The 11,271-nt window shown below is 45.4% G+C and overlaps 1 protein-coding gene across 2 annotated transcripts in view; it reads left to right on the top strand.

The window, feature by feature from the left end:
• Positions 1 to 357: 357 nt before the first annotated feature.
• Rfc4 (replication factor C subunit 4) overlaps positions 358 to 11,271 on the top strand; it is a 17,293-nt gene continuing 6,379 nt past the window's right edge. For both annotated transcript variants that reach the window (XM_023700923.1, XM_004640886.3), the window contains exons 1-4: positions 358 to 602; positions 1,882 to 2,024; positions 4,527 to 4,605; positions 6,956 to 7,035. In XM_023700923.1, the coding sequence (XP_023556691.1) occupies positions 1,894 to 2,024; positions 4,527 to 4,605; positions 6,956 to 7,035 (290 nt within the window). In that variant the 5' untranslated portion in view covers positions 358 to 602; positions 1,882 to 1,893. The remainder of the gene's footprint in view (positions 603 to 1,881; positions 2,025 to 4,526; positions 4,606 to 6,955; positions 7,036 to 11,271) is intronic.

Raw genomic sequence — 11,271 nt, 5'->3', positions numbered from 1 at the left:
CGACTCCGCCCGCGCCCTCTTCCGTCTTCTTGGATGGGAAGCGGGCCTGCAGCCCAGCAGAACTGTGTCGCCGCAGCGCTGTCCGCAGGCTGCCCCGTGCCGAGGCACAGGCAGAGGGCGGCCCCGGCAGGACCACGGCGCCCCGAGGGTCCGCGCCGAGCGCCGGGCGGGGACTGCCTTCTCGAGTGACACAGCAAAGAGCAAGGCCAGGGTGAAAGTATTCGCTACTCCTTGGTTATGCCAGTCGCAGAACAGGCATCCTTAAGTATTTGCGTTTCCGCAAAACGCCTTAGAGACGCACGACCACCCAGCGCTGCGCGCCGGAAGTGACGCGTGCCGGAAGTGACGTACCACGCCCGCGTTCCCGCCCTGCCCTGCGCGGCCCTTGGATGGCGGGAAATGCAGGCCTTCGGGGGACCGCTGAGGGTGTGAGTCTCCTGGCCGGTTATTCCTGTGCTGGGCGACAGAACTGAGACTCCGCGACCACCTCGTCGTTTCCTCCTCCCGGATCTCCGGAAGCCAGCCGGCTACGTGCTCGCCACCCCGCCGAGCCGCTGAAAGGCCCGGGCTGTGCGGGTCCCGCGCGGGAAGCCGGTGTGCAGGTGATCGGTTGCGGGAATGCACAGCTTGCCTTCGCCATCCCCTAGCGCGTCTCTGAGGCCTTCCACCTCCGTCCACTCCAGCTCCAGGCCGGCGGCCCTGTCACACCCGCCCCGCACCTCAGTGTGGCGTCCGCAGAGCTCTGCTTCGGGATGCATTCCCGCTCAGCAGCCCTGGCAAGGATGCTGTAATCCAGTAGCTTTTAACGCTCCGGCTGGTTATAGATATTAACAGTGTGCGTAATTTATTTTATTTTATTGAGTATATGCCCAAGTGCCACGTGCAGAACTACGTGCTTGCAGTCTTTTAACTCGTTTGCCTTACAGAATAGGCTTTAGCTCCTTTCCCAGAATTCCAGGTGATCAGTCTTTCACAGATGGCATGGAGTGTCTAGCACGTACCAGACACTGTGCCAGGCACTGGGCCCATGGCGGGGCGGGGCGGGGGTGGGAGTAGAAGTGTCACTAAGGCCCAGCACGGTGATGCATGCCTGTAATCCCGGAGAGCCTCAAGTTTGAGGCCTGCTTGGGTTTTGTAGGAGTTGGAGACCAGCCTGAACTACACAGCCAGACGCGAGCTCAAAACCACAGCCAAAAATCGCTACTAGTGCTAGGGATATTTATGCTGATGATGCTTTATTAAAAAATAAAAATGAAGACACCCTGCAAGAATGTTTACCTAATGTTAATAGTAATTGTCTGCTTTGTGGATTTTGTAGGAATTGTAAAATTCCTGTGTATTCTTTTGAGTTCAGTTGAATATGGTACGATGTGCTGTTTTTAATAATAGAGTCCTCCCCATCCTCCGTTCTCAACCCAAAAGAAAAAAACCTCCAAAGGTGAACATATTTTGCCTGCAAAACAGGCTCTCGGGTTGAGGGCAAGGCCCGAGAGAAGTAACGATGCCCCTCATTTGTGTCCCGTCCTCGCTCCTAACTGCCGAGTCCATTTCACAGTGTGAACTAGAGCTAAGCCCAGGACCCAAGTGGAAGCAGGCCCCCAGGGACAATTTGGCTATAAGCAGCATTACATTTTGTTGGTGCATTTGAAACTCTCCAACGATTGCCTGTTGTTCAGTATCTCCCTTGCTCTAGATTCTAAGTTCTGAAGGACTTTCACTTCCCTTATGACCTTCAGCCTTCAGTACAGTGCATTCAGAGCACCCTGGAGTAGGGTCCTCTGTTAAGTAATTTCAAATATGTCTGCACAGTTACATGTGCCTTTAGCCTGAATGTCTTCACAATTGTTTCAAGGATATTCCTTTTTCCTTGTGTCTGGTCAGAGTGAGACAGCCATGCAGGCATTTCTAAAAGGAGCGTCGATCAGTACGAAGCCCCCATCAACCAAGGAGCGAGGAGTCGCTGCCACTGCAGGAAGCAGCGGAGAGAACAAGAAACCCAAACCTGTTCCATGGGTGGAAAAATAGTAAGAACCTTTGTGCTGAAACAATGGCTAAATTGCCTGTGGTTCTGATCACTTTTTATGTAAGGGGAATTGTGTGCTTTATTAAGATGTTGTCCTTGAAAATCACCCAATTAAGTTACAGAACCTTGGAACTGAAAGAAGTGATATAGTTTAATTCCCTTTTAAATAGGTGAACTAAGACCTTTATGACTAAAGTCTGCAGTTGGAAGAGCTCAGGCAAGAAGAAAACAAAGTTTCTCTAAATACTTGCTCAAGAAATCTACTTAAGGGGCTAGGGAGATGGCTCAGTGGAATAAGCGCTTCCCTGGCAAGGGCCTGAGTTCAATCCCCGGTTCCACCAAAAAAAAAAAAAGAAAAAAAAGAAAGAAAGAAAAGAAAAGAAATCTACTTAAATCCAATCCAAATAATCTGTCCCTCCCAACCCCCCCATCCTGCTTTATTACTAATACACTAGATGGAAATTATTGCGTTTTACTTGTTTATGCACTTTCTGCATAGACAATACTTGGAGGCTAGGGGTGTATGGGTCAGTGGTAGACCGCTTGCCTAGTGTATGTGAAGGCTGGGTTCGGCCCCCAACACTGCAAGAAAGAAGGGACACTTAAATTACCATTAACTGAGTGATATTGACTTAGTCATTGTTTGACCCCACAGTTCTCGCTTTTTATCTGATCAGATCAGGTAGGTGCCATTCTCACAGACACCAGGATACGCTTGAGCGCTGCTTCTCATCTGGGAAGGCCACGTATCCCTCAGCCTGCTGTAGTCTCTGCTGTCCTCTCTTGCCTTGTTTCTCTCCTTTGCAGTGTTATCTGCCCGAGTCTTGGTGTATTAGAATGTGAGACCCTTATTAATAATATATGCTGACATAATTCCTGCCTGGCATTAGCCTGAGTAATTAAAAAACTATGAATTGAGCCAGGCACTGTGGCACATAGCTGTAATCCTAGCACTGAAGAAAGCTGAGGCAAGTTGGAATACTGCCAACACAACTTAGGGAAACCCTCTCTCAAAATTTTAGAAAATAGTAAACGTTATGCTTGAAGCTCTGGTTAAGCTCTGGTAAAACTATCTCTGGGTTCAGTCTTCAGTGCTACAAAAAGAAACAAAGGGGGAAAATTTTAAAGTAAAGAAAAATTTTAAATGTAGAAAGAGAAAGAAGAGAGGGAGGGAAAGAAGGATCAAAGAACTTTGCATTCTTAGGACTGGAGATTTATCATATTTCTATCTTCAGTTGGAATTATTAATAAATGATTTAATGGCCTGTGAGATAGCTCAGCAGACTATGTGCCTGCTTGGGCAAGCACAGGGACTGGGGTTCTTGCTGGCCCCACTCCTGGGGGGAATGAGCCTGAGTCTGGCCATAATGATGTATGCCTGTAATCCCAGAACTGGGGAGGCTGAAAACGGTAAGATCACGAGTCCAAGCTGCGTAGTGGGACCCTGTGGAAAATAGATTGAAAAGATAATTTATGATGAGAATTATTGCTAGGCAGAGTGCTGCACGCCTGTCTTCCCAGCACTTGGGAGGTGGAGGCAGGAGGATCACCGTGAGTTCAAGCCCAGCCTGGGCTACATAGCAAGACCCTATCTCCCAAAAAATGAAAAAATAAAATATTTTTCTACTTCATATTGGTTTCACTTGTTTTTCATTAGCTCTTAATTGATAGGTCTCATATATATATTTAGTACAGGGCCTCAGTATTTTTAGTCTCACAAGCACTGGAATTTCAGGTGTAGTCTCCTAGTCTCATTCACCATCTCAACCTACCCCAGGGGGCAGGGCCAGCACAGCACACCCTGGCTGCTGCACTGTTCTCTTTTTTTTTTTAATGAGCAGAATATATTTGAGGGAAAGAAAGCTCCTGTCCAAGAGAGGGACAGGAGGGGGTCCCAAGCGGGTCCCTTTTTTGATATGGTCAAGAGATTTGAAAAAATGAGTATTAACCAATTAACATATTAAATATACATATATATCAACTATAATGGTTACCTCTCCTAAGGTTAAAGAAGTTTCCCTTTTTTCATGACATTATCTTCTATATAACAATTTCTTAGCAAGCATTCAATTTTCATTTTTAGCCATTGTTATTTGTGATACATAAGATAAAATCCACTGGGCATGGTAGCACACATCATAATCCCAGCACTCGGGAAGTTGAGGCACGAGGATCCTTGTGAGATTGAGGCTAGCCTGGACTACATAGTGAGTTTAAGGCCAGCCTGAGCTACATAGTGAGACCCTGTCTCAAAAAAGAGAAAAATAGATGAATAAAATGCTTTTGTTTAATTTTTAATATAAGCAATGTAGATTTAGTTAAAAAATTATTACTCCTTCAATATGTATTGCTTAAGGTAAATAAAGAGGTTTCCATATAGTTCCAGTTGTTTAACAATTCATTATCAGTATATGAGAGTGAGTGGTTTTCAGTGGAAGAAGCACTTGAAACTTCTGTGATTACCATAATGGTCAATAACCTCTCTTCTTCTCTAACCCCACAGCCGCCCAAAATGTGTGGATGAAGTTGCTTTCCAAGAAGAAGTAGTTGGAGTGTTGAAAAAATCTTTAGAAGGAGCTGACGTGAGTAGCGCACGGGTTTCCACATCATCGGGAGATTGAAGACTTGATTTATTCACCCTCTTCCTTTGTTCACAACCTTTTGCCCCCATTGAGTGCCATACTGTATATGTAGTAAGACCTCGTAACTGGGTGATGACTGGTTCATCAAAGGCTCAGTAAGTATCTGTGTGAGGCAGCTTTCTGCTGCAGTGACAAAGTTAAGATCAACAACTGAAAACAGGAAAGGTTTGTTTCGGGCATGGTTTTAGGCCACAGTTGCTTGGCCATGTTGTGTGGACCTGTGGAAGCCCAGTAAATTATGGTGGAAATACATGTTCTGCTAGTCCCCACTTCCTGAAGGTTCCATCTCCCAGCATGCCACAGGATACCCCACTTCCTTAATTTTTTTTTTTAATATTTTTTTAAACATTTATTTATTTATTGTGTGTGTGTGTGTGTGTGTGTGTGTGTGTGGCCACCTCAGCCCACCAGGGGGCGGGGCTGGCTGGCATGTGGTGCTGGGGGATTGAACCGCGGTCCCTGTGCTTTGCCAAGCTTGTTCCATGTAGGTGCTTTAGACCACTGAGCCATCTCGCCAGCCCCCCCCACTTCCTTAAGACTCCATCTCCCAGCATGCCACAGGATGCCCCACTTCCTTAAGACTCCATCTCCCAGCATGCCATAGGATGCCCCACTTCCTAAAGGTTCTATCTCCTCTTAGCATGCCACAGACTTCCATTCAATCCGTTAACACACATAACACACATAACAGCTTGTATGACACTGTTCTATAGCATTCAAGTAAAGACCAATGAACAAAACAGACTAGAACCTTTTTTCATGAACTCATATTTGGTGTAGTGACAAATGAAATAAAGGTAGTTATAGACAATGATATTTGTTATAAAGAAGAGCCAGAGACTAAAAAAGTCTTGCTCACTTTAAGATTTGGTTTGATTTACAATATTTTTAAAAAGCATTGAGAATTTAATTCTTATGGCACTGTGTTTCCTGCTGTGCTGTGTAGGATAAAATATGGAGTAATTACTGTTGTAGATTATTCAGAGATAAACTACAAAAAAAATTAACAATTTTAAATTGTGCATGATGAAGTGTCCAGCTGCATGAGAAAAAATGGATCTGGGTGTGATAGTGCACACCTGTAATCCCAGCACTCTGGTAGGCTGAGGCAGGAGGGTCAAGCCCAGCCTGGTCATCTTAGTAAGACTCAGAATTTAAAAATTAAAGACTGGGGATATCACTCATTGTGAAGATCCTAGGTTCAATCCGTAGTACCACCACCACCAAAAAAATAAAAAATGAACCAAGTGATGAGAGAGAAAAAGTCTCAGATCAAAGAGTAAACAGGTTTTTAGAAGAAGAATGTGGGTTTTTTACTTGCGGGGGGTAGGTGTTAACTATTGGGTTTAGTTGTAAAACATCTGTCTACCTCACTAGGTGGTCCCTGTTACAGGCCAAGAACTTACCTGCTTGAGTCGAGGTGGCTGGAAGGCCAGCAGACAGGGGCGGGCTGGAGGCCCAGCATCCCTTCCAAGGAATGAAGATTGTACAGTTTCATAATAGAGCTCATTAAAAATTTATTCTATTTATTAGTCTTCACTGCAGATTATCTGCTTGACAAGATCCACAGCAGCTGGACAAGAGGTGTAAAGATGTTCCCTGGTTCCTTAGTCTTAGCCTTCACTTCTCTGATGAGCTCCCCATAATACTTGCAGGCCTCCTTAGGGATGATGTGGAGTCATGCCTAACACTTCAGACGCTCGGATTTTGTTTCCTGTGGCTTTTTTATTTTACTATTTCTATTCTCAGAACTTTAGCTCATTCAAAGCTCTTATCTTCTTCAGTCCTTTTTCCTGCTTTGAGATCAGCTATGGAACAAGCTTAAATATTGATTCCATTTAAAAGATTAGAAAGATATTTTAGGAAAAAATGACAGTACATGAAAAGCTGGTGTTTGGAACTATCAGTACAGTGACACCAGTTATATTAAGAAATCTGGGGCCAGGGAGGTAGCTCAGCAGTCTTAAGCACCTGCCTGGCAAGCACAAAGACCTGGCCTCGATCCCTGCCGTGCCAGTCCCCTGCGCTGAGCTGTCCACTGAGTCCGGGCGTGGTGGCGCACACCTATAATCCCAGCACTTGGGAGCGTGAGACAGGAGGGTCGCTGAGTCCAGGCTGCATACTGAGACCCTGTACCAAATAAGTAAATAAATTTTTTTAAAAAACCTGTGTGGTTGGGCCTTACGCTGCTCCCCAGGCAGCAGCTGCACTGCTCCACGACATTTGCAGACACCTTTCATCTATTTGTTCCAGCATATAATTGATGAAGTCTAAAACTCCGTTTCTGCAGCTCCCTAACCTGTTGTTCTATGGGCCACCTGGAACGGGAAAGACATCTACTATTTTGGCCGCCGCTCGAGAACTCTTTGGGTGAGTGGGGTTGATTCGGTGAGTCTCTCTTAGCACCAGACGTCTTCACTGCTACTGTTTCCTCTGAAAGTGCTGTGTCTGTGCCTGGAAATACAGCTCCGTGGTGCAGTGCTGGCCTAGCATGGTGCAGGCCCAGGATGTAACTCGCCAGCACCAACAGCTAAAGTAAATAAAACAAAGCTGTGTGCTTGATTGTGCTGTGTAGTGCTTAGGTTTATTTGCGTATTGTGTTAATTCCATGGACCCACTTCATCCCCGCCCCCAGGTAAATTAGCTTCCTGCATCTGTTGTGCCCTTCGCTGTGCACCTGGCTCGAATGTTTGAGCGCACTACACTTGAAAAAGTGGCTTCCTGTTATTCTTGTTTTGCTCGCTGTCTTTAACTTCTCTGGCGCCCCCGGGGTCAGCATCCTCGTCGTGTGACTCACCTGTGGCTCTGGCAGTGTCTGTGGTGTCCAGTGCCGCTGTGCTACCTGCCTTCTGTTCTGCACCTCCAGCCCCGCCGTGGCTCGCTGGCTCCTTGCCCTCAGCTCTCCTGAGTTCGAGCAGGGCCAGGGCGGTTGGTGAGTGTGGCCTCTCCGCACGCCCAGAAAAACCTCCCTGTGGCAGCCCTTCCTAGACCAGCAGTCTTGGCACGAGCAGTTACCCTGAAGAAGTCCCAGAATTAAAAGGTATATTGCTGATCCTTGAACGAGTTCTCAGCTGTGCAGGTCTTTTATTTTTTTTTTAAAGATTTGCAATACTTAAAAAACAAACAGAAGACCTGTTATATATTTTTAAAGAAAAATTGAAGTATATCATAAATGCATAAAATACATGTAGATAGTGTTATTTATCATTTACTACAAAATATATATCTTAAAAATTAAAGCTTTATCAAAACAGGCATGTAAACACAAAGCCATACTGTCCATGGAAATTCAAGAATTTTCTATACTTAGTTTACAGTGTCTTCTTTTTTTGTATACTTAGAATGTTGAAATGTTTTCAAAGTTGAACACTATTACCTTTAAAAAAAAAATAAACATAAAACTTATATCTAGAATATGTAAAGAACTCAGAAAAACTACCCCCAGCAAAAAAAAAAAAAAAAACACAAAAACCGGATGTGGTGTTGCACACCTGTAACCCTAGCACGCAGCCAGCTGAGGCAGGGTTGCTGAGAGCTCAGGGCCACCCTAGCTACAGGGAAGAAATTAGGCCCCTCCACCAAAGACCTGATCGGGACCTGGCCACGAGAAGTGAATGATGCTTCTCGAAAATGGCTGATAAATGTGTAAAAAATATTCAGCATTTCTGGCCATTAGAAAAATGCAAGCACTGAAGCTTTCCTCATTCACCAGAAAAGATGGCCATCATTAAGAAGTCAAAGAGTAACAAATGCTGGCATAGCTGCAGTGAAAAGAGCCCCTCTGTGTGGATAGGAATGTACTAGAACCACCACTGCGCAACTCTTAAAAAATTAAAAACAGAAATTCTATTTGAGAGCCAGATGTGGTGGTGCACACCTGTAATCCCATCACTCACGAGACTGAGGCAGGAGGATCGTTGTGAGTTCAAGACTAGCCTGGGCCACAAAGGGAGCTCAAGGCCAACCTGAACTGCATAGTGAGACCCTGTCTCAGACAAAAAAAAAAAAACAAAAAACTTTTCTTCCTAAAAGAGCTGAAGACGTATCACAGAGATGCATGCATACCAATGTTTATAGCACCACAGTTCCTAGTAGCCAAATGTAGGGAGATGTTTCTATGTCAATCAAAAGATAAAGGGATAAAGAAAATGTGGTGTTTATACATAATGGAGTAAGAAGGTAAAGTGAAGGCTAAATATGGGACATTGTAGGAAAAGAGTGATACCTGGAAAACAATGTTAGGTGACAAATACCAGGCACAAACTTAAACACTGTATAAGTTCTCTCATTTGAGTAATCTGGAGTACAAATAAAGAGCAAAGTAAAAGACTGACAAAAGGAAGCGGAGATCTTTTACAAATGAGAAGAGGACCGGGAGTCCGAGGGTAGAAGAAAGGGGAGGAGGATAGGATGTGACAGGATTAAGGTGCATCATGTAGGTGTTCCAGCTCCCTCCGTGAGTACAAGCTTCGTGCGTCGGACTGCAGACTAAGAAAATTATGAGTGAAGATAGGGAAGGGGCTCTGGAGCCAGGAGGGGGACGGGAGGGGAATAAGGAGCACACCTGTGCAGGGCAGGTGCCCATCCCTGGATGAAGGCAAGCCTCTGGTTCACACACTTTTTTAAAAAATCACAAACCATTGCTGATGCCCTCCAGTCTGGAGGGAAGTGTAAACAGCGGTATGCAGAGGAGCGTTTAACTGTTACTGCTTTAAACTGGCCGCCGGGTACGCTGTCCTGCTGCAGTTCCCAGCCAGCTCCTGCTGCCACTGAACTGAGCTCAGATGACACAGGTGTGCTTTTCGTACTTCATGGGCCAAGTGTGGCTCAGACCTGTGATCCAGCATCGGGAGGATGAAGCTGGAGGGTCCAAGTTCCAACTGACCCTAATTTAGCAGGTTAATGAAACCCTGTCTCACAAAAAATTTTAAAAAGGAGTAGAAATGTTGAGTGCAGTGTCCCTGGGTTCAAATCTCTAGCACCACCAAACACAAAACATCAGTGATGCTGAGGGTCTCCGGGAGCAGTTCTGAACAGTTTGTCTTCCTGGTAAACTGTATCTTTAAACATACTGACTTCTGTCCTTTGCTACCTAGAGTACTTGCAAAATACCAAGTACATGTTAATTGGCTATGCTGCGGCAGGCTTGTAGGCTGGGGGAAGCCAGCAGTTAGTGTTGGGTTTCAGACATTCAGCCAAAGGCTATGTCTGAGATCCTAAATATGAAAACGATGAGAAGCCCCCAAGACCACCAACATGTGAGGATGCTTAGCTACGGCCCAGTGCGAAGGGCGACGCGCTGCTGTGGGCCTCGCTGTCAGGCAGCGGCCTCGCGCCTCACAGCTTCCTGATCATTGCACAACTCAGACTTAAGGTGAGCTGACTTGGCAGCGTAATCATTAATGTAGCCATTAAGTCTTTTGTTGTTACTGTCAGATAAACTCTTGGGTAAGCCAGTTCTGACAATATAACTATATATCCCTTAAAAAATAAGATTTGTTCTTCACAAAAAAAAAAAAAATTTGTTGTAAGTTTCATATTTAATTATAACTGTGGCTTCAGGTAGAACATTTATGCACACAGCTTCCTATTCATGCCTGTGGAAGAATGTTTATGGTACCAGTTAGAAAACTGAACAGGCCCTGTACCACTGGTACACCTAGCCACCTTTTAAGTGTGTGTGGAATGTATGTGCACATGTGTGTTAAAATGACTACAGGGGCCAGCAAAATAGCACAGTGGACCGAGTGCCTGCCTGGCAACCACAAGGACCAGGGTTCACTTCCTGCTGTGGTGGCCCCGCCCTGGGTAGACCGAGCCAGCCACCGAGACTGGGCTTGGTGGCACACGCCTGTAATCCCAGTGCTGGGATGGCCGAGACAGGGTTCACCTGGAGTCTGAGCTGCATAGTGAGACCCTGTACCAAATACATTTAAAAGGAATAAAGGGAAGTTTCAAAATGGGCTTAACAGGGCATGCTGGCATTTTTACTTCTGGTTTCTCAGATTTCTGTACAGTGAATTTATACTACTTCTCGTAATTTAAAAAGCAAAAGAACTCTCACTTTAAAAACTTCATGGGGCCAGGGATACAGCTCAGGCACAGCGTCTGCCTGCCAAGTACAGTGTCCTGAGTTTGATTACCGGTATCAAACAAAGGAACAAACTAGTCACGTTGGGGGACGTACCTTTGCGGTACAGCCCCTGCCTGCCATGAACAAGGCCCTTGGTTTGATTCCCTGCACTGCAAAAAAGGAAAATCAACTGCTCGTATTTAATGCAGTAATTTTGCCTGTAGTGTTCAACTCTGTGGAAATAGTTCAAAATGTGCTGAATTGTAACATTTAAAACTAGACACAGGATTGTTGTGAGTTCAAAGCCTGCCTGGGCTACAGAGTGAGTATAAGGCCAGCCTGAGCTATATAGTGAAACCTTGTCTCAGAAAGGGGGGGGTGGGGAGATAGCTCAGTAGAATAAGCACTTGCCTGGCAAGCACGAGGTCCTGAGTTCATTCCCTGGTATCACAAAGAAAAAAAACTAGATGTCAGAGTCAGCGAGATAGCGGTTTAAAGTGCCTGCTTAGGCAAGCTTAGGGAGGTGCAGGGGA

The sequence above is a fragment of the Octodon degus genome, unplaced genomic scaffold (assembly GCF_000260255.1).
Source record: "Octodon degus isolate 3935 unplaced genomic scaffold, OctDeg1.0 scaffold00128, whole genome shotgun sequence".
In the NCBI taxonomy this organism is placed as follows: domain Eukaryota; kingdom Metazoa; phylum Chordata; class Mammalia; order Rodentia; family Octodontidae; genus Octodon; species Octodon degus.
This window is presented reverse-complemented; position numbering and strand designations above follow the sequence as displayed.